The sequence below is a fragment of the Amyelois transitella genome, chromosome 24, assembly GCF_032362555.1.
Source record: "Amyelois transitella isolate CPQ chromosome 24, ilAmyTran1.1, whole genome shotgun sequence".
Taxonomy (NCBI): domain Eukaryota; kingdom Metazoa; phylum Arthropoda; class Insecta; order Lepidoptera; family Pyralidae; genus Amyelois; species Amyelois transitella.
The window spans coordinates 4,696,730-4,719,870 of NC_083527.1; the positions used below are offsets into that span (position 1 = coordinate 4,696,730).

General features: G+C 38.6%; 2 protein-coding genes across 3 annotated transcripts; both read right to left on the minus strand.

Moving 5' to 3' along the window:
• Nucleotides 1-101: 101 nt before the first annotated feature.
• Nucleotides 102-14,343, minus strand: LOC106135925 (ornithine decarboxylase 1). Of its 2 annotated transcripts, XM_060951224.1 has the most exons (12): nt 14,121-14,343; nt 9,613-9,785; nt 9,092-9,213; nt 8,489-8,666; nt 8,125-8,242; nt 7,424-7,555; nt 6,163-6,286; nt 5,417-5,581; nt 3,846-3,977; nt 3,194-3,313; nt 1,982-2,190; nt 102-1,409 (listed from the first exon to the last, which is right to left on the minus strand). In XM_060951224.1, exons 3-12 carry the CDS (start codon nt 9,095-9,097, stop codon nt 1,241-1,243), a joined length of 1,353 nt encoding a protein of 450 aa, XP_060807207.1. In that variant the 5' UTR covers nt 9,098-9,213; nt 9,613-9,785; nt 14,121-14,343; the 3' UTR covers nt 102-1,240. The 2 variants fall into 2 exon arrangements, with proteins under 2 accessions (XP_060807207.1, XP_060807208.1); XM_060951225.1 differs by lacking the exons at nt 102-1,409; nt 1,982-2,190 and adding an exon at nt 2,469-2,597.
• Nucleotides 14,344-20,425: 6,082 nt separating this feature from the next.
• LOC106135924 (thyroid transcription factor 1-associated protein 26) lies at nt 20,426-22,776 on the minus strand. Its single transcript, XM_013336333.2, has 2 exons — nt 22,488-22,776; nt 20,426-21,581 (listed from the first exon to the last, which is right to left on the minus strand). The coding sequence occupies exon 2, from the start codon at nt 21,560-21,562 to the stop codon at nt 20,927-20,929; it is 636 nt and encodes a 211-aa protein (XP_013191787.2). The 5' UTR covers nt 21,563-21,581; nt 22,488-22,776; the 3' UTR covers nt 20,426-20,926.
• Nucleotides 22,777-23,141: the final 365 nt, after the last annotated feature.

The following is a 23,141-nucleotide window of genomic DNA, read 5'->3' on the forward strand; positions in this document are numbered from 1 at the left end:
CCACCATTTTGGATTAAAAGCAATTTAGGGTAAAGTTCAACTACAGGTACGCGAGCGCAGTAGGGAGTTAGAGCTATATTCAAAATAAAAACAATCATAAATTCATTCCAAGACATGTATTCGAAAAGCATTTTGCTACAAATATTTTGCGAAACCCATCTAGTGAAACATTGAATAATCCATTACATCGATCATTTCACAATAAGGAATGTCCGCTAAACTACGTGTAAATATAAAATTATATGAAATGAATTAAGTAAATACAGTTCGGCAGTTTGTTTGTGATTTAGGCAGAGGTAATGCCAAAATAATTTGAGCCTTATGTTATAGAAAAAACAAAGGTTCAAAAAACAATTTCTCATTAATTATGGATGAAATTGTTAGTTGTGACGAAAATTCTAAACGCTTACATGTATCTACTCATCTATATATAATATATAAAAGTTACACATTGCAAAAATTCCAATATTAATTATTCTATCATCATTTAAAATGAAATAGTTAAAAACATTTTCCAAACAAAAAACGTTAACCAAGTAAATTAGTTAAAAAAGAAAATTCTTATTAATAAATCACAATTTTCAAATTAATAAGACAATGTTGATAAGTATTTTAACCAAGTCAAAAATACGCTAATCTTCCGTTTTGATGAATTGTATAAGGGAAAATACAATGAAAGTCAAAACTGAACGTATCCCCATACAAACAACGTATGTAAATGCCTTGTCAAAGTATGTAAATTTTACTTCTGTATTTTTTTCTTATAATTCTGCATGGGTATACGTCCTCAAGCCATCGCTTACATCTGTGACATTATTTAAATGATACGTGAACAAAAAAACACAGAAACAGATAATGGATAAAACAATATTACAATATTAAAAAAAAAATTGTCTCGCATGTCAGCACTAACGACACCTCTAGTAAAATGCGCGTCAAAAGTAATAATGTCAATCACAAGTGGCCTTATACTTTTTGTTAAAAGTTAAACGAATTTCCCAAAAGATCAACCATATTTGATGTTTTACCATCAAATACGGTCGATCTTTTAGAAAATTCGAAATTGCATACACAATTGCAAAAGAGTAATAAAACAAATAAGAATATACCTTTTGAGAGTGACAGAAAGTCCAATCAGAGCCATCTCTCGGCATAAATTTATTTTACAAGTTGACAATGATGATAAAAACTCATTCTAGACCGCGCATTTTCATAAAGACATCGTTTACGCCGCCTCGGGTCACTTGAGGGCGCACTCGACGAAGACAGCGTGGTGTATGGCGGGCGCCAACGCGGGGTCGGGGTCCGGGGTCCCGGGGCTCGGGCTGGGGCTCTGCTGGGGGCCGGTCATGCGCTCGCCTATAGCGAAGTGCGCCTCCGTCAGCGGCCACAGCTCTTTGAGGACAGACCTGTGGAGATATTATTGATAGTGAGAATTGTTTTAGCTTCTTTGTTGACAAATTTTAAAACAAAATATCGCTTTGGTTTTTATTCCTGTTGCGCCTCTTTAGGAAGGACTCGGGATCCATTTATGATTTCCATCCGACTCGACCGCCACCAAAGGGAAGATCTTCCGCCAGGCTAGGTGTGATGCCTGGGGAACCGCGCGACAGACGATGTTATGTCGGAGGTTGTATTTATGCTCAAATCCATGAAATCTATGCGCGATTTAGATTCTTCACTGGTATTAGTTGAAAGCGTCAATTTCTTCGCGATGATTGACATTTGTAACGTATGGCGTAGAAATGTCGCCACAATAGTCATCATAACATTGGCCGCGGTGTGATTCGAACCTGTGCCTTTACGCGCAACACGCGTTTCAACCAGGCACCTTACCGATTCGACCACCGACGCTCTTTTAAATGATAAATTTGTATCGGTAAAAATGTCCCGAGGCTCTTTTAAATGATAAGTGTTTATCGGTAAAAATGTCCCGACGCTCTTTTAAGTGTGTATCGATCGGTAAAAACGTCACACTCACCACAGCTTGTGGTCGATGACGGCCCGCACCCGGGGCACGGGGAACCCGTTGAACGGCGACGCCACGGGGATGGTGTAGGCGCCCATGTCGCGCCACACCAGCCAGCTGCCCGTGCGCAGCGCCGGCAGCCGCGCCGCGCCCAGGATGCAGTCCAGCCCGTCGCACGACGGGCCCCACACCGAGCACGGCTGCGGCGGCTCCGACGACGGCTGCAATGACACCAGTTCGTTACTAAATTTTTTTTTTTTTTATACACGGTACAAATTACACAGATTGAGTTAGCCTCGAAGTAAGTTCGAAACTTGTGTTACGAGATACTAACTCAACGATACTATATTTTATAATAAATACGTATATAGATAAAGACTCAGGCCAATCAGAGAAAGTTCGTTTCTCATCATGCCCTGGCCGGCATTCGAACCCGGGACCTCCGGTGACACAGACAAGCGCACTACCGCTGCACCACAGAGGCCGCCAAAAACCTAAACTAAAACTATTTACATCACATGTGGATACGTCTATATGGCTTGCGGGGTAGACAGAGCCAATAGCGTTGCAAAGATTGATAGTTACTCGGCTTACACACCGAGCACGGCTGCGGCGGCTCCGACGACGGCTGCAATGTCAGCTGTTCAGTTACTATTTACATCACATATGGACACGTCTATATGGCTTGCGGGGTAGACAGAGCCAATAGCTTTGAAAAGACTGATAGTTACTCGGCTTAATGATAGAATTGAAATTCAAATAGTGACAGGATGCTAGATACATAGATCGCCTAAAAATAGAATTCCAAATTAATAAGCCTATTCCTTAAGTCACCTTTTACAACATCCATTACAAACAGATGGAGTGGTTCTATAATTTTTTTTATTCATATCGAGAACCACACGGCACAATTCCATTATAAAGCCATACAACTGTACATGGCCTTTCGGTCTTTTCAAGAAGACCGCTTGCTCTGTCCACCACGCAAATGACATAGACGTGACGACATGAGTACGTACGTATACGCATCAAACAATTAAATAAAACCATAGATAACCATAGGTAAAGGGTCACTCAGGTCAAAAGTACCCGAAATTATGAATGTGGATGAAGCGAAGGAAGTATGCAGAGATCGCGGAAATTGGAAAGAGGTAGCTTACCCCTTCGGGAAAGAGGCGTGATTTTACGTATGTATGTATGTATGTATAACCATAGGACACTGACCGTCAACAGCTCGCAGGCGACCACTTGATGGTCATACAGCACGCAATTGAAGGAGCCGTACACACCGTCGTTCACGAAGTACATGGTGTGAAGTTCGTCTTCGCCCTCTTTGGGAGTCACCTGTAAAAAAAAAAACATTTTTTTTTTATTGACCGACTTATATTGATTGTAGTGTGGTGGCCGGCACCAATAAAAAAAAAAGAGTAGGAAGTGGTCCTATTCTTTTTTTGTACTGGTACCGGGAACCACACGGCACAGTATAATATAACTATATCTATACATATAATAAAAAAGTAAAAATATTTTGTCTGTACATTTAGTATTTTTGACTGAAATGGATAGAGGGACACTTAGAATGAATAATAGAAAGCAAAAATATTTTATTGGAATTTTTTGTCTGTCTGTCTGTCTGTATGTATGATCACGCTTATCTCCGAAAGTACTGAACCGATTTACTTAAAACTTTCACCAATTGCTTTGTTTTAACTCAGAAAAACATTTAAAATTTATTCCATCAAAATAGGTTCACAAAAAAAAAAGTTATGAAAGTTTGCCTGCAAATAAGTTTACGCAGAAAAATTTGAAATTTACGCGGACCAAGTCGCGGGCTACAGCTAGTATAATAATATAATATAACTAAGGGATTGTTCACCTCTCTCTTGGCATGCACCATTGTGGCGAGGGTGTAGGCGGCGGCCGCGAAGTACCGCCCCGGCTCGGCGATCACTCGCACCGAGCGCGACGGGAAGTGGGTCTCCAGCGCCGTGTTGATCTCCGACGCGACCTGTTTAGAATAAAATTAATAAATATATATATATATATATACATACGGACATATATATACATATACATTAAGGACGTCCTGGTAAAGGGTCAGGTCAAAAGTACCCGAAACCGCCGAGCTTGCATGAAGAGAGTTATGAATGTGGATGAAGGAAGTGTGCAGAGATCGTGGCAAGTAGAAAAAGGTAGTCTCTGCCTACCCCGCCGGGAAAGAGGCGTGATTTTGGCATGTATATGTGTGTGTGTGTGTGTGAGACAGCTACCTCCGCGAGGCTGCAGCCGCGGCCGCCCGGGAAGCCGCCGCCCAGGTCCAGCAGCGCCAGGCGGTGCCCCGCGTGTATATGTGTGTGTGTGTGTGTGAGACAGCTACCTCCGCGAGGCTGCAGCCGCGGCCGCCCGGGAAGCCGCCGCCCAGGTCCAGCAGCGCCAGGCGGTGCCCCGCGTGTATATGTGTGTGTGTGTGTGTGAGACAGCTACCTCCGCGAGGCTGCAGCCGCGGCCGCCCGGGAAGCCGCCGCCCAGGTCCAGCAGCGCCAGGCGGTGCCCCGCGTGTATATGTGTGTGTGTGTGTGTGAGACAGCTACCTCCGCGAGGCTGCAGCCGCGGCCGCCCGGGAAGCCGCCGCCCAGGTCCAGCAGCGCCAGGCGGTGCCCCGCGTGTATATGTGTGTGTGTGTGTGTGAGACAGCTACCTCCGCGAGGCTGCAGCCGCGGCCGCCCGGGAAGCCGCCGCCCAGGTCCAGCAGCGCCAGGCGGTGCCCCGCGTGTATATGTGTGTGTGTGTGTGTGAGACAGCTACCTCCGCGAGGCTGCAGCCGCGGCCGCCCGGGAAGCCGCCGCCCAGGTCCAGCAGCGCCAGGCGGTGCCCCGCGTGTATATGTGTGTGTGTGTGTGTGAGACAGCTACCTCCGCGAGGCTGCAGCCGCGGCCGCCCGGGAAGCCGCCGCCCAGGTCCAGCAGCGCCAGGCGGTGCCCCGCGTGTATATGTGTGTGTGTGTGTGTGAGACAGCTACCTCCGCGAGGCTGCAGCCGCGGCCGCCCGGGAAGCCGCCGCCCAGGTCCAGCAGCGCCAGGCGGTGCCCCGCGTGTATATGTGTGTGTGTGTGTGTGAGACAGCTACCTCCGCGAGGCTGCAGCCGCGGCCGCCCGGGAAGCCGCCGCCCAGGTCCAGCAGCGCCAGGCGGTGCCCCGCGTGTATATGTGTGTGTGTGTGTGTGAGACAGCTACCTCCGCGAGGCTGCAGCCGCGGCCGCCCGGGAAGCCGCCGCCCAGGTCCAGCAGCGCCAGGCGGTGCCCCGCGTGTATATGTGTGTGTGTGTGTGTGAGACAGCTACCTCCGCGAGGCTGCAGCCGCGGCCGCCCGGGAAGCCGCCGCCCAGGTCCAGCAGCGCCAGGCGGTGCCCCGCGTGTATATGTGTGTGTGTGTGTGTGAGACAGCTACCTCCGCGAGGCTGCAGCCGCGGCCGCCCGGGAAGCCGCCGCCCAGGTCCAGCAGCGCCAGGCGGTGCCCCCCGGCCGCGAACAGCGCCCGCGCCAGCCGCACGCCGCGCGCGTACGCGCCGCCCGACCGCGCGCCCGACCCCACGTGGAACGACACGCCCACCACCTGCCGAGGGGGGGGACATCAATTTAATAAAACATTACATTTTTATCACTACACCATTTATATAACTGTCAAAGTCACTTGTCAAATTACTGGGGGGACATCAACATTCATAAATGTCAACAAATAAAACATTACAAATTTTATCACCAAACTGTCATATGTATATCAAAATTAATAAATAAACAACACAGACAGCGTCACGAGACTCGGAAAACCACTTCTTGCTACATACATATAATCACGTCTGTATCCCTTACGGGATAGGAAAATCCAACAATGCAGAAAAGACTAATAAGCTACGCTGAGCTGTTTGACTTAATGATTAAATTGAAATTGAAATTAATTAATAATAAAAAAAGAATAAGACAACTTCATATCTTTCCCATGTATGTCGTAAAAAGCTACTAAGGGATAAACTTGTAAACTTTGGATTCTTCGTTTAGGCGATGGGCTAGCAACCTGTCACTATTAGAATCTCATTTCTATCATTAGGCTGAAAGTAGCCCATCAGTCTCTTCAAGAGCTCTGTCTACTCTACAAAAGATATAAGTGTGACTATGTATGTTGTATCTGAGTCTCACCTCCAAGCCGAGTACGGCGGCTAACTTGAGCAGCCTCGGCGCCTCGGAGACGGGGTCGCAGCCGAACTTGATGCCCAGCGGGCACTGCGCCTCGGCCGCGTCGCAACGTATGCGAATCACCAATCTGGAAAACAAATATATTATAAATATATAGAGATAAGAAGTAATATTATAAAGGGTGACTTTTAATTCAACTGCATAAATTTAACTGTTAATTGTACTCATCTAAAGGATATTTAAAAACGTTAAAAGAAAAATATCGGTTCATAATTCAGAAAGTACGAAAAAAAATTAAAGTATCAAAATCCACGATCCTAAATACGTAATATCACCCCGGCCGGCGGAAAAGCGACGCGTAAGATTCAGAGGTCAACGACACAATTCAGGCAGCTGAGCGATCTCGACAACTCTGTACTTTACTTGATCTTGATACTAGAAAAATAATTTATTTTTCAGACACTTATTCACATGTTTAGTTTTAATTTCTTTTTGTAGTATTGGTCTTTAATAAAGCGTGTGACGTAGTTCTTGAGGGTTTTTGAAATGTGAAAATGATGATGTTACATTTAAATAAAAATAGGCTCAAACGGCTCAGAAGCAGGGGTATAGTCTATGTTTAAAAGGATGCAGTTGTTTTAAATGTCACCCTGTAAGATTATTTCTCTATCTATTATCTCAATTCTATCATTAAGCCAAATAGCTGAACGTGGCCATTCAGTCTTTTCAAGACTGTTGGCTCTGTCTGCCCCGCAAGGGATAAGGATAAGTATAAAAATAACATACATACATACATATGGTCACGTCTACCATATGTATGTATGTTATTTCTATAATTAGGTTTTAAATATTTTATTTAATTGCTTGGTATCAAAAGAGTTCGCATTTTATTGTCACAACGTAACCATTGAAATCTTGTTCAAAACATGGTTTTCTCTCACCGCTCTGGAGAGGAGCCCGGGGTATGTCTTTGGCCATGGATCCTGGATTGAGTCGTTAGTTTTTACACCAAGTGAATCCCATCTAACTTTCTTTTAGGTTACATATCCAGTTGCCTGAATGTTAAGGTTTCCTAATGATGTTTTCCCTCATCGTGAGATCATTATGTACATTAGTTTGAATACTAACGTATTCAACTCAAAAACGTATTGACTCAAAGGTCAGACGGGAGTCGCTTCAAGATTTACCCAATCTAGAAGTGACTATGGTTAGAGGTACACCCCATGCTTCTCTCAAAGTGTAATGTTAGGTGGAAGACACTCACTGCGCATGCGGCATGTACTGCTTGATCTTCAGCAACTCAGTCTCCGAGTCGAAGGTCATGGTGTTGACGCCGGCGGCAGACGAGTAGCGGATGTGCGAAGCCATCTTGGCCGGATTCGCGAATATTATGCGGCTGGGGGAAAGATGAACATAATTAAGTGAGATAGCCTAAGTCTTTACCCTGGATAACTGACTAATAGTAGGAATTTTGATGGAGTGTCCTTGGGAACTGCATAATTACAAGACACACGTGTCACCTTCGGTTAAACACGCTGCCGTAAGCAGTGTGTCTAATATATTCCATGTCTTCTCAATAATTTATCTTCTATTAAATGATTCAAATATTTATCTTCTTTAAGTATTTACTTATTCACAGTATGTATGCACTTAAGCATTTGCTTCAATGGTATTTTTTTTTTTTCTTTTTTAAACTAGTATAATTGGCGTTCTCGGAAATTTAATTTTTGCTAACTGTTTTTATTAGTGAAAACCTGTAATTGGCTCCTAAATGTATATTTAAAAATCTAATGATTGTAAAACATTCTGTTGGTCATTCAAATATATAAAATAAAATAGTGTGTCCGCAGTTCAGTAGTAAATTTTTATTTACATATCTCCAAAAACGAAGACCTCTTCCGCGCATAATACTTCCTTACAAACCTTCCCCACGCTATCAATACATCATCAAGATAAGTTACTCACTCAGGTTTGACACCGATGGAGGTGACCAGCTCGATCTCGGCCTTGGAAGCGCAGTCGAAGCCCGTGCCGAGCGCCGCCAGCGTTGTCACCAGCAGCTTCTCGTCGTTGCATTTCACCGCTATTAAAAAAAACAAATAATTGGTATAAGTCCGCCATTGTACATATACTTCTAAATCCGATGACTGTTTTGTAATTTGTTATATTTCTTTTTATGTGCAATAAAGAGTTAACAAACAAAAAAAAACAAATATAACGTTAGGCACAAAAGTAAACTTAATGATAGATGCTGAACAGATATACAATTTTTTCCTGTTTAATTTCACTACCCCCCAATTCAAATGATTTTATAAGTCCGAATTTTTACCGTAGAAAGGTTCAACCCTGGGCATCAGCTCTCGCCAGCGGTGGTACCGGGCGACCACCTCGCCAATGTCCATGACGTAGAAGGGGTCCTCCTGAGTCCCGGACTCCACGATCTGGCGGATCACGTCCGTCGGCGACCACTCGCCCTCCATCACGCGGATGCGTTCTTCATCTACAATCTAATGAATAATGATAAGGTTGAATTTTAGGCGGATTAGACTTTCATTACTAATATATTTAATGTATAACTATATTTTACATACATTCATATATATAATCACAGCCATCAGAGCCAACAGTTTTGAAAAGAATAATAGGCCATGATCAGCTGTTTGGCTATATTTTAAAGTATCGAATATTAGACTCAATATTAATATGGTCCTTCGAGCCGGATAAAATCATTAAAGCTCATTATTAAATTTGACGTTTTTCTTTGCAATGTCAATGGAGATGAGCCTATGGATATATATGATGATAAAGGTTAAATTTAAATTACTAGAGCGACTGCCGCTGAATCTCAGTCTGGACTAGTGCTATCCAAATACGTGATTCTCGAATCAGCATTATGTTATCCTAAAGTTACACATAAAAATTAACACGATACCTTCATGTTTTCCTGAATGCGTCGATTCCCAATCAGTGAGGCTAGTATCGGGCAGGGGGATGCGGTGTCAGGTGTCGTCGGCGCCCGGGAGAGGGCGGCCAGCGCTAGTCCACGAGTGTCAGCTGTTGGCAAACAAACAAATATAGGAACTACTATATGGAACGCGGGCGCGGTAAGATCTATAAGTGATATCAGCGAACCCCTCCCGTTATTCGGTTTATAAAATTGTAAGGCTTTTCTCAAAAGTAAAGCGTCTGTGCTCGAACCGATATAGTTGCCAAAAAGTATCTCTTGGAAACCAGCATTTATTGTTAACATGTTCCAATATATGGGTTAGAATCCCCTGCAAAGGTTTTGGAAGTAATACAGAAGCCGCTTCGTGTGAAAAATTCAGAGGATCAAGGTCAACAATAGCGCCTTCCTCTCCTAACACGTGAGGACGCAACCGTTACTGACGCTAGGAGACACACAGCCGATGTACACAAATCTAAAGGTGGGTGCACCTAAAGCGAGCTACTCACGTGCGAGTGGAGGGCGGGCGTCAGCGGGCGATGGCGTGTCGCAGCCAGGGCGGGTCTACGTTGAGCGCGCGGCGCCAGCAGCGTGGCGCGGGCCGCGGGCCGCACCTGTCCGATCGCCTCACTACTCCGTCTCGCCCGGCACAGCCAGTCGCGCCGGACTCACCCGGTGCTCCCTGAGGACAATTACAATTTACCAATCAGTTTCAGGGATTATGATAGTTATAGGTAGGTACCTCAATTCTACCGTTAAGCCAAACAGCTGAACCTGCTCGATCAGTCTTTTTAAGACTGTTGGCTCTGTCTACCCTAAAAGGGATATAGACGTGATTATAGGAATGAATGCAAGAATAATCACGTCTATATGTCTGTCACGTCTGTCTACTCCCCATGGGATATAGAGGTGACTATATGTATGTATGATATATATACAGTGACGTCATGCCGCTTCGGTCTCCCCTACGCCCCCCTTTACAGACCGGGAGTCCTGTAAAAGCCGGTCTTGAACTTTGGACTTACTACAGTACTCTGACGGCTACTTGCTGGATCACGTGTCTTTAGCTAAACCCACGCGGGATAGACAGAGCCAACAGTGTCGAAAAGACTTAAGAGACCACGCTCAGCTTGAAGATGGGATTGATAGGTACATCAAAACATAAGTACATAAAAGATACGACTGAAGCTAAAGAAGACTCTCTAAGAAAAAGACCTGATTATTTCTGTGTCGGTTGCATACAAATCTACGTATGATCCTCTTGCTAGATGAGAATGATTTGAAATGAAGGATGCTTATCTTTAAAATATGTCTGTCTATCAAATTCAGTGCTTTGAATTCAATATTACAACACTACTCAATGATTCAATAAAATCAATCAATACGACATGACATAACACTAAAGAGTGATATGAATTTTCTACAGATTGTATTGAATACCTACCAATTATATCATATAACCATTGTAGTGAATGACACAGTCTGTGATAAAAATTTGATAGTTGCGATAGTATTACTTAATGATCAAATAAAAGCCGGTGAACATTTACAGACGTGACCGCAATATATAAATTGATTCTAGCAGAAAAACACAACTCGAATAAAAACCTTTTTCAACTTCATGACAACTAAATTCATCCAAATAATCATAACTGACATTAACGCCATGGTCACAAAAAAGTCCAACTGGAAAATTCATCCCCAACTTGACTTGATCGGACATTGTGTCCTATTATATGAAATTTCCATAATGAATTACAATAACATATTATTAATTGGTTAATTGTTATGTTAATTCGTGAAGTGTATAATATAGAAAAGTACTTATCCTCCTTTTGTATTACTCTTTACAAGAATTAAGACAGTCATTTATCATCGAAACTCAAATCAAATTATTTACCGACATGGACCAATCAACTGAAAAATAACTACTAATAGATATACAATTGACACAGAGGGCCAAATTGATTCCTCACGGCTTCCAAAGACGTACATCACGAACGATGACGTCATATTTATCATTCTATATGATCGTTAAGCCATCTGATGCAATTTCTATGGTAAGGATACAATATACCGTGTTCTATAAAATTATTTGTCGATGACATGCCAGTGGGTTTATCGCCGTAATGAGGACTCTGCCAGATGTATTCATTCATTCATATAATCACGACTATATCCCTAGTGGAGACAAAGCCAGCAGTCTTGAAAGACTGATACGCCACGATCAGCTGTTAGGCTTAATGATAGAATTCTGATTCAAATAGTGATAGGTTGCTAGCCCATCGCCTAAAAGAAAACTCTGTACTGATTATCCTATATTAAGATGTTACTTGGTTGTTCAATCAATTGATTTAGTTAGTAGTAACGATAAAATAAATCTAGTGTTTAATGTAATGTTTTCGTCAATAAGATAATTGGGTTAATCGACAAAACAAGGACTATCTTAATAATAACGTTAGTAAATAAATAAATAATCCTATATTCCAAAAGTGTTGATATACCAATTTGTCTTCAATGATAGAAATGTTTACATTAACTAATCTATCGAGGTGGATGCTTACTTAATTACACAGTAATGATAATTTATGTGGGTAGGTCTTCTTCTGCGCCTACCCTATCCTACTCTTTACGTCGGGTCGACCCTTTTCGTGTTTGTTTTATCCCATTTGCAAGTGTGACTGTCCGTTTCACTAGACCCTCCTTTCTTTCCTACTCATCTCTTTACCAATTTCTGAAATCTTCCACTTCCTAGTTAAATTTCTTCTCATATAATCAACATCGTAAAGTATGTTGGACCTAAAATTGACCCCTGTCCGACCACATTAGCAGTAACGAAAAAAAGTCAAAATTAGAATGTATCACACAGGACAACTCATAACCTATGCACGTCAAAGCGTACTGTGTAACCGCAGCGCTATATAATCGACTACGCGAAATTTTAAATTGATTTTGTATTAAATTTCGTGTATAATTAATGTTAAAAAAATTTAGAAAAATGGAAATATTTCAAAGAATTATATACTTAATAATTTTGAACAATTAACAGGCGTGTTTTTTCATTCTCTGTTCCCCTTTTTCCTCCCTTTAGGGGTTGAATTTTGAAATACCCTTTTTTTGCGAATAGTTTGTAGTAAAGTGAAGGCCTTATCCAACTATTAAGTTCTTAGCTATTTTGGTTTCACTTCTGTGATGATAAATTAGTTGGGTTGGTCCTTTTGAACCCCATTTTGCTCATATAAAATTAAATTTTCAAAACCCCTTAGACACCCTTTGATTAAAATTGCGAAAGAGCATTTGAATTTCGAAAAATCCTTTCTTATTTCAGGTAAAATTTCGCTTCTTTGGTTTGAGCTAGGCGTTGATGAGTCAGTCACTCTTGTTCTTTGATATTTATAGACAGATACTCCGAAGAAATATTTCATCGGTATCTTATGTAATGCAAAGATAATTTTGCACTTGGCAACAACCTATTATATTTGAATGAATCGACGGCGTTACTGAGAAGTCACACACTCTAAGAATTTACATTTCAGTCGTCTATAGCAATTATTACAGAAAATACAATTATACTGATAGAGAATTCCTTATGGCATTAAGTACACCTTATTGTTCATTATTTTAGGTAAAACAAATTATAGCTGAGTTTTTACTTTCAATTAAATATTCAATTTTCGAGACGGTAATAACTCTGTAATGACAGGTCTGTGATTTTATTTTGGTCAGAAACGATGTTAAAAGATCTTTATACCTATCTATTCCATTGGTAAAGAATTTTGTCATTTTCCTCATAACCTCACCATACTAATTACAAAAAGATCTAGCACACACAGAGCGTCTGGAAGCATTAGAATCAACGATATAGATTCTAACATAGTAAATTCAGTACGTACTACCTATTACCGGCGAAAGAACCTTGCGCAAAAACAAACAGTTGTTGTGACGCACTGGCGCCGTGGGACGCAGGCGCCACGCTGATCCAATGGAGACCACGGCCAAGGTTATGGAGGTTTAACTACGCTACTTACATAACTTCGCTTCAGGTATGGAAGGAGGTACTCTAGCGGAAATTATACAAAAACTTAAACAGTGATACTAATATTATTCATGGTTCCTAATTGACGCAAATACATGGCGTTCATTGACTTTTTAAATTTCGTTAGCTGTAACTAAAATGAGCCTCATTAATTTCTAAGTATTTCCTTGAAGAATTGCAGACGTTATTATTTAGTTTTGTCACATACGATAGTTTTATTCGAACGAGTACATTCAGGTCTTGAACTTCTATGAGTTTTTGTTTCTCCCGATGCCTTTGATCTAAATTCTAAACATTGGCTACAAAATTCTGAGCCGTACCTACATTACTACTGACTACGTCTCTCACTACAGATATAACTCGCTTTGCTTTCTTTTCCCTCGACACAATATTATTTTATTCATAGTTCCATGAAGAAGAAACATGACTGTGTAAAAATTGTAAACGAAATATCTTTTTAATGAAACTAAGTAAGATTTAGGTCCAACTAAATGTGCCTTTTTCACCATGAGTAAAGTATATAAATAATCTAAAAAAAACAGTATGAGAAAAAAATTGTAATAAGTTGATTTATATTATTTGAATTTGGCCCTATTTTATGGATCAATTTTATCTTACTTCTAAGCTTTATTTCATTCTACTATCATGAAATAAAAAAAAAACAATATACGGTATAGTATTTTTTTGTCATAATTATTAGGTAAATTTATTATATGATTAAGAAAAATAAAATATTCAAGAATATTAAAGTAGGAAAATGTTATGGAGATTTTATCTAGAATAAATTTTTGAACCCTCTTTTATAAAAAAGCAAAATTATATGAAATAAATAAAGAAAAACCACTTTTTTATATTAAAAGCCAGCGACATGAGGCTGAAAATGAAAAAGTTTCTCTCCAACATTGTTCAACAGTTTGAATCATGCTTAAATTTCATTCCCAAATCAAATATATGTATATATTTCGATTTAGGAACACTTACCCGTAATAGCGTAATTCTCAAAGCTTTTAAGAACTTCTAAGCAACAACCTTTAAGGTTGTTGCTAAAATGAAACCTCTATGGTACGTCAACGCGGAGACGATCAGCCGAACTGATCCAAAGACAATTTAAAGTTCTTGGGAGAACAATTTAAACTTCGAACGCGCGAGGGTGTCACTAGCCAGCAGTTGGTGGCAAACTGATAAAAATGGCGACCGTGTCGTGTATTTATGCCGGTGGTTATCAGGAGTCAGATTTACTTGACGGCCCAGTTATCATTTAAGATAAATGTTGATGTAACGAGGGGAAAGACGGGAGGACTCTACACTCGTCTTGACCTGTATTATCTTGCTCTGGACAGAATATCATAAAACGATCTTGAAGTGTCGATTAAATAAGTATATTATGTAAAGTGGACGTTGTTGAAGAAAATGCTGCAGTACAATTTGTTGCAGCTTCTTCTGCACTGATGCTTTGGAAGCGGCAGTAAACTTAGTTTAAATAATTTATTTGACGACAACCAATGTTGTGAAACCAAAAGATATGTCAATTATTAAGTGATATTGAAGTGTTCCATAATAATGAATAAAAATTTTTAATTTGAGTTTATGACGTTAGAAAATATCTGGACTAGAAGATTGAAATCATTTTAATATAGTTGCCAAGTAACCTAATTTTGTTGATTGTTCAAATTTTCGAACCCTTATACATTATTGATAACGTATTTTCCATTCAGGTGACATTTCCCAATTTTAAATCTAAACGAATTGAATTTGCAATTATGTCTAGCGTTTTACATTTCATACATGTCAATGGCAATACTAGAGCTAACCGCTTCAGTGTAGTGTGATGACGTCATCAGCACGAGATGATAGTGGCGACCACAGAGCATAGGCCGCATCACCAATGATCTGCACTCTGTGGTTTAGACGCAAGACGAATAATCATTTTGATAGTATAAAGTAGGTAAAACGTTTATTTTGTTTAAATAAGATAATTCGGACTAATTAGATACGTGTGCAAAGTATTGCTTTGTTATACACTGTAGTGATTAATTTTATCATTGTAATAATAAAATAAAAAACGAAGGCCAAAGATCTTGAATATATATATAATTTATAATTATTATATATATAATATAAAATAATTGAGAATAATTTTTAAACTTAGGGTAAGGAGAAAGATTTTACTGTAAGGTGTTTGTAAAAAATGCAGATACCTAATATAATAAGCGGGAATAAACAAGTTTTATAAATTACATTGCTTACGCATCAATTATTGTAACCTCGTTCTATATAATGTTTACCGATTGCTTCTCGGAACAGATATGTAATTGTAAAAATATTTACAAGCCGAATCGTGATTAGACGGGGCACTGGCCATTATTCGATATTGATTTATACTGTCAATTGTCATTTATTGCCCAACATTTGTTTATACACAGTCTGGTCATAGGGAGGACCCAAGGTCCGCCTGTGTCTGACTACCTACAGAAAGAGACAAAACACGATTAACAACCGTTATGGACATATGTGACGCCAGGTAAATCATATTACTATGAGGGCCTTAAATATGGAAACGGAATAGGAGAAGACTGTAATCTATAAACCCAGAGCAAAGTATAACCACAGAGCGAAGTTAGCTAACATTTCCAAAGCACCCGGTGGGGGGTGGTACCTATGCGCAATGCACATGCACCGCGGACCTCTAGTGAACCCCGCGCCGGCTTCCTGGATCGATAGCGGCGTGATAACCTTCGCTTGTAAGTATATTTTGCGTTGGGATGCAGAGGCGAGAGCTTCAGGGTTACCAGAACGGAAAATTTTAACTCCTGAAGTTCAAGAACTTTCTAGTTTTTAGTTCGTCTTAATCGTAACGAGTATAGTATCTGCATACCCCGATGGAAAACAGGCGTAATGGTATGAATGTAGTTTGTCTTTTAATTAAAATTAACTTAATTTACTTCGCACCCGTGAGAATTTGCAGAAAGTTACAATGTTATTTCTGAAGTCATCATTCTGTCTGTCATCGAAATGGGTTTTTGAATTTTGAATACGATCCCACCAGATACTCATATTAGCCAAAGATATATGTGGAAATCTTAACGTAAGACAACCCTAGCCGGAGAGACTTGGCCGGCCCTCGACCCCAGATACGGAGATTACGCGGTAATGAGGGCAGATACCAAGATTCAGGTCAATGGAGATGAAGCCTTATTATATTTAGGGCGTCCCAAATTCTAATTTCGTTTGGGTTGTACTAATAAAAATTCCAAGTGAGTGTACGTAAAATATCTAAATTTGTTACAGAGCAAAGCATCGATTGGCGTTTATTTCACCAAAAATTAAAACGCATAGAAGAAAACATTAATATCAACTAATAATATGGAAAATAATGTTAGGTTGTTTGTTGTCTCTTCACGCGCTCTTTTATAAACCAATCTTCTTGATATTTCGCGTACTTACAATTAAGAATCTGAAGGACATAGGGTAGTTTGAAATGCGAAAAACCTATATTCTTTTGTATGTGGCGCTAAATTCGCGCGGGCGAAGCAGCGCGTAAAAGCAAGTATTTAATATCTTTAAACAGTACAAAAGGCAGCTTTTATCGCAAATGCAAATAAAATAAGAAAGTCATACAATAAATCTTTTTAAATTGTTTCTATGTTAATGATACATATATACCTACTGCAGAATGGAATATTCTTGGCACCTAGAAGTCTCTGCAGTTGAACAAACACTGTGTTCCTTATCATCGTCAAATGCTACCATTCCACGTTGCCGCTGTGATTGGCGTAAATAAATAAATTACCTAAATACACAGCTTTGCACGATTTATTAGTCTTTATTGACAAAATTACTAGCATTTGCCTGCATCCATGCCTGTATTGTATGAGCAAAGCACCAAAATCCTAATAGTATATAATATTTAGAAAAAGTTCCTTCATACCCATAATGAAATTGTAACTGACCGATATATATACTTGAAAGAATTGCCAAAAACTAAATACCGATATGACGAACAGACTCCTAAAATATGATTTTTAGAATTGCTATCTGTATGTTTTTACTCGCATCTCGAGAAAACTATGCAGATTAAGACAGGGGGCCAGCTAACTAAATTCCACGCGGACGGAGTCGCGAGCAACAGCTAGTGTAAAATATGTATACAGTTGACAAGTTACCACGAGCTTTGCTGGTGAGATGTAATTAATAATTATACGACATGATTGTGTCTAATCAGTGGTGTGTAAATAAGCGAGGTGCATGACACGAGACTGGAGGCTGACACGGATTCATCTATCACGTGTTTGATGACCCTCCAACTCCTGTTTTGTTGATAACAAGTTGTGCACAAGGTCCGCACATATAAAGTGAACACATTTCATGGGTTTTCAAAAGATTTATATGGGAAGACACGACATTTTTAATATCCAGATGTTTCTGCACTGACAGGGCTACGCTTCAGTGGGAATACAAATGATATAGACATTCAGCTAGAATGTTTGATAAGCCCTTTAATTTCGTGAAAAAAAAACGCCGTCATTAATTTAAAAAAATCTTTATTATGAATACTTTTTGGAGACTTAGAAATGCAAGTCATACGAAAGGGTTGAAAGCAGGAATATTGAAGTCTGACAACATCATACTGAGGATTGGTACTTTTGAAATTATTTCGGAAGTAAATGCTGCAGACTAATTCGTCTACTGTATTCGGTATTTAAGGAACCATAACTTTCATAGGAGCATTACATTAAAAAATATTTGCTGGAAGAGCATTCTAACGATCTATTTTACTGATACTTATTGTGTCCAAAACCCGTCTTAAAATCGATATTACGTTTTGGGTACTTCCATCATAAGAAATATGACAGGAAACGCGGCTTACCTAATTCCACGATCGTAAACGGCTTCCTATCGTTTAACCATGTAAATAAGGTGTATGGAAATTCACACTAATGCATACACTGCGCACAAGAACTGCTTGTCAGTATGTTTATAATAAATAGCATGTTATTTCAAATTACAGAGAGATTAAAGAAAGCGAAAAGAAAATAGCAAAGTGGTACTTCTTTTGCTTTGTAGTGTGACGAGCTTCTTACTATTCCACGGAGGAACTTAAGGACCGTCTAATGGACGAAGTTGGCTTTTGTAAAAACAGTGAAGAATATTTACTTCCATTCTCGATAATGAGAACTCTTAGCGTTAGCAAAAATTATAGCTCTAAAATAATAGTGGTTAAAGTTAAAATACCAAGCCGGGTCCAAAAACCTATCGTTATTGTTATTGACGTCAACCGGACACAACGTTCATATGTGCCCCCGTATCAACCAAAACCGCGCCAATTAATGTTATCTCATGCGATTTCTACTTTGGCGCCCAATTCCCTGGGGTCAGGATTCGTGTGCTTGACATTAAAGATTAGCTGATAGCGATTGCGTCATTAGTTATTTTAGTATTTTATCATCGTAGTTCCGTAACTGTTTCGCTGTTGGCAGGCAAAAGATTTTTATAATCTAAAAAAAAGATGATTTATATATCATAACAAACGTACAGTTTATTTATGATTTTTATTGACCAATCTTGATATTATCACTCAACGTTGACGCTAGGTACTCGACATCCGAATTTTAACTGAAAGTTTCAGGAAGAATAAACGTTTACAGTAACCCCAACTTCTTAGCTTATCGATCTAATTTCTCTTATATTTAAGACCGGTAACCATCTCTAGAGGCTTGAGGATCCAGGGACCGAATAGGTTTGATTGAAAGAGTATGTAAGATATGCCATCCGTTTCTACCAAGTAGCAGTTTTCACGTTAAAAATATCCAGTGATTAAAAAAAATTAGCCCCTGCCTTGTTAGTATTTTATACTTCATATTATAAATAAAGTTTATTTCCTGTATGCGCTCATCTCGGTAAGTTGTGGACAGTTTTTTTCAGTTTGAAAGAGGGTTGCATGAAAAATAATTATATTTATGCTACCCAAGCGAAGCCGGGGCGCTAGCGTAATACAAAGTTGGTTCTTTCTTGATGTTTCTGTCTAGACAAAGAAATGAATACCATCCATATAACTATATTTTATAATTATTGCAATAAACCGTGAAATTATTAATAAAACAAACACAGTTATCAGTCGCAGCATTGTTTTATATCACAACGTGTTTAATCATAATAAAGTTTGTAAACTATACAGACAATAAAATAATTATGTCAGTTTCAAAGAATCTTGTGTTATCACTCTATAATAAAATAAACGGAATCAGTTTAAATATTATTAAAATAAAGATGGCGACGAGTTAAGTGCTTCCATTTACTGCGTTTTCTACACAAGGAATTAAAGGTTTTTATTTCTTAACTATATGAAGTTTTCAGTTTCGTGGATGGCGTAAAAGGCGACTGACACCCACGCTTGCTTACATCCTATGTGGACAAGAAAAAGGTCCAGACGGGAGTCGCTTCGTAAATATTCTCTTACCTATTCCTCCATAGTTTCAAGACGGATCCTAAGATCCGCTACAAAAAAAAAACCGGAACATTTCAAAAGCCCGAAAATATCAAGATTTCCCAGAATTCCCGCTGGATCAATAACTATATTTTGCAGATCGCGGATATCTTGCTTGTTTCTTAAAGTATGCTTTACTTATAAAACAGAAATAGTAGTTAATAAACTTACTACAAAAAATCCCACTGTATTTTTATCACAGAACTCACGTTCCACATAGGGCGAAAGAACAAAACAGAGTGAAAAAACGTTAATTAACTAATACAATACACATAATATATATATTATTGCTTCTCCAACACTGATTTGAGTTTTGTAATGGTCATTGCCAAGTGTAATGGGTGTGCATTGTGTGCCTGTTACGCTCATTTTGTCGATATAAAAGGAAACAAATGTTGAGAGAATTGATTTTAAAATTCAATATTTTTTTAACAAATAAAATTGTTTGTCGACATCTCTACACAATCATAGCGGGAACAACTACACAACAACAGCTAAATCACACTATTTTACGGATTTAAAAGAATAAATGGAATCGTGTGACTAAACATAGTCTAAGCATCAGTTCCCCAGGGAATAAACTCAGCGTGGTGAGAAAATCTACACTTTGATGGCGATCGACCCCGATACATCACTGCCGCTATAAATTTGTCAACAGCATTGGATACTTTGTAAATGTAATTATAATGTATCCTGAATTCCTAATCTAACATGATAGCCACTAACTGTATGCCGAATTTTAGCAAAATCTCTCTGTTGAGCAATGGTGCAGATAAAAGAAAGTGCTTAATTTAAAAAAAATTAATTTATTGCCAATTTTTAATTACATAGTCACAAATTTAAATGCAAGCAACATTTTCTTAACCTAGTTACTCAAAAATTCAGTAAAAAAGAACAATTCATTTCCAAAATGAAAAAAAAAAATGGAACTAAAGCAATGTTTTTAAAATACATTAGAACTATTAAGTACATTACTATAATAACATTCTGAACTCCTGCTCATCTCTGAAAGCAAATAGGTATTTTCTTGTAAAGGTATTAAAAAACTGATGGTGTTTAGTCACCAGCATATCAGCCTACCCAAATTCATTGAAAATTCGCCTCTATTAACGCGTCAGAGAGTTCCATGCCAGTAACATGATAAATGATAAGGTGTATGGCAAAAGCACGGCATATTATATAAAAGTTTTTACTAGATTTGCTGTTATGCAATTGTAAAAATACAAGTCAATAATTGTATATCATTTAAGCTTATTCATCTCAGCTAGTAGTTGAATCATGTAGTTATTTTCCTGTCATTTTTCTAATTTCCTCCTTTTTGAATCTTCTCCAGCAGCAACTCGAGCCGTCCAGTCATCACTGGCTGCCCCTTCTTAGTCTTCCTACTCAACTTCTTGAACCTATCCTGTTTCTTCTTCTTATACTCTTGCAACTTCTGCATTCTCTCTTCTTTCATCTTTTCCTTTTCATGTTTCTTTTCCAACTTCTCCTGCTGTATTTTACTGTATTGCTCTTTAGCCTTTTGAAATGGATCCTTATTCTTTATTTTATTCTCTTTTTCAATAAGATCGGGATGTCTAACAAATTTACCTACTTCCTTGCCGGAGTCTACATTGTCTTCATCAAACGATTTAGGTTTGTAACTACCAGCGGTCTCATTTTTCACATCTTTATAATAATTACGTAACAGCTTTTTCTTTCGCTGCTCTTCCCACTGTTCCAGCTTGTATTTTTTGCTATATTTTTTTAAACGATAAGTTTTCTTATCGAATGGTTTCTTTTCATCAGCAGATTTTTCCTTTTTTGTCCCAGCATCACCTATATTTCTGTTTTTATTGAATTGATTTTGTCTCTTTTCCTTCTGTTGTTGTTTGCTATCATCATTCTTGGGATTACCTTTCTTGTTTGAAAAGAAAAATGAGTCCTTCTTACTGTCCATTTTTGTCAGAACTCAAGACCTATAAAGAAATGAGAAAGCGTGTTTGATAACAACAAAATAATCACAAAAAAGGAGCATGCAAACAAAAATAATAAAGCAATGAAATAAACACGCTTTCACATTTCCTTATGGGTGAAGTTTGAGAAAGAGTGTAATAGTGAAAAATGGCAATCAAATCGATATTGATTTCTTAAATTTTAAATAACAGTGAATTGCACATTTGAGTGCAACAAATATGTGCCATTCTTAATTTGTTTCACACATAAAATAATAAAGTGACTATAAATGTAGGTATTGTGTAATATTAAGTACCTATCTAGGTGAGAATTTTTTTTTATAAAATACTTTCAAGTAATAAGTAGGTTCATGTGCGATAAAGGTTGTATTTGAAGAAAAAAATATAATGTGCCAATTTGTAACCTCAGAACAACAACTTTTCGGTAGGGACCTTGATTTTTTTATTTTTAGGTTAGATGTATGTTATCAGATAATAGCTGATTATGAATAGAAATTGTTAGAAATGATAGACCGCTTTTTCAGATTTCTTAAGATGTTCTAGTTTTATCTACACGTCGGATCTGCCGTGTGGTCTGTGTGGTGACGTAAAAGTCGCCAAACCTATGATTCAGACAGACATTTTGTTTGTTCAGTTGCAATAGTAGATAGACTACCTGCAAGGTTGATTTATGTCATCGATAGTGGAACACATATGGAAAATTTCGAGTGATGACGAAAACAGGGCAATTTACCGCAAACAGTAAATTGCCTATTTACACAGGAATTATGACGAAATAACTAAATAGCAGACTTAAATAACTGGACCAACAGGCATCGTATGTCCGCAAAAATAAGGAATGTTATAAATTTGTACGCAATAATACGGTGAAGATATGAAATATCTTTATAATAATTTGTAATTACTTACCAAAATAAGCCACCCACTGGGTAGGCTTTGAATTATCGGCGGAATCTTGATAGTTTAGTTGCACTTGGCACAAAAAAACTTAACCACGATTACAGATTTTATGACACGGTTTTTCGTGCGAAAAACTTTACCGACCATGCCCTATTGCCGTTTATTTTAATGATTTTTACAATGAAACGCGATGAACGTTTCACAAATTGTCACAAAAGGAAATGGTTTGTTCTGCGGTTCGGAAGGAAACGACGAAGCGCGAGCTACGCCATCTGCTCTGTGTCAATATAAATGTCAAGCAAAATAATATCGATTGATGGAACGGAGCATGCGTGTTATTTATTGATCAGTTTACCAAGTAATAGATAGAGAGAAAATTAAATAAATAAAATATTTATTTCTTTAAATCTTAAAAAATAATAATTTATTATTTATAGTCAGAAATTACTCAAATAAATAACCGTCGTCGATTAAATTGGCAAAGAAAGAAAGCGTACATTGGAACGTATTTTTGACATTTAAAACGCCATCTAACGTGTAAGTTGAACAAAAACCAGAAAAGCAAGAAGAAACCTACCTCTAAATGTCAAATATAAAAAAGCGGGAAATTTTGAATCTTACAAACAAAACAATAGGTTATTCCGTCCTCGCAGCGGTAGAGGA

Bases quoted from the DNA above. Each gene is read 5' to 3' on its own strand.
- LOC106135925 (XM_060951224.1), bottom strand. The intron at 3,978-5,416 runs GTAGCTGTCTCA...TATTCTAAACAG, and splicing joins GCGGCTGCAGCCTCGCGGAG to GTCGCGTCGGAGATCAACAC. The intron at 2,191-3,193 runs GTCAGTGTCCTA...GTGTCATTGCAG, and splicing joins TCGCCTGCGAGCTGTTGACG to CCGTCGTCGGAGCCGCCGCA.
- LOC106135924 (XM_013336333.2), bottom strand. From the start codon at position 21,562: ATGGACAGTAAGAAGGACTCATTTTTCTTTTCAAACAAGAAAGGTAAT.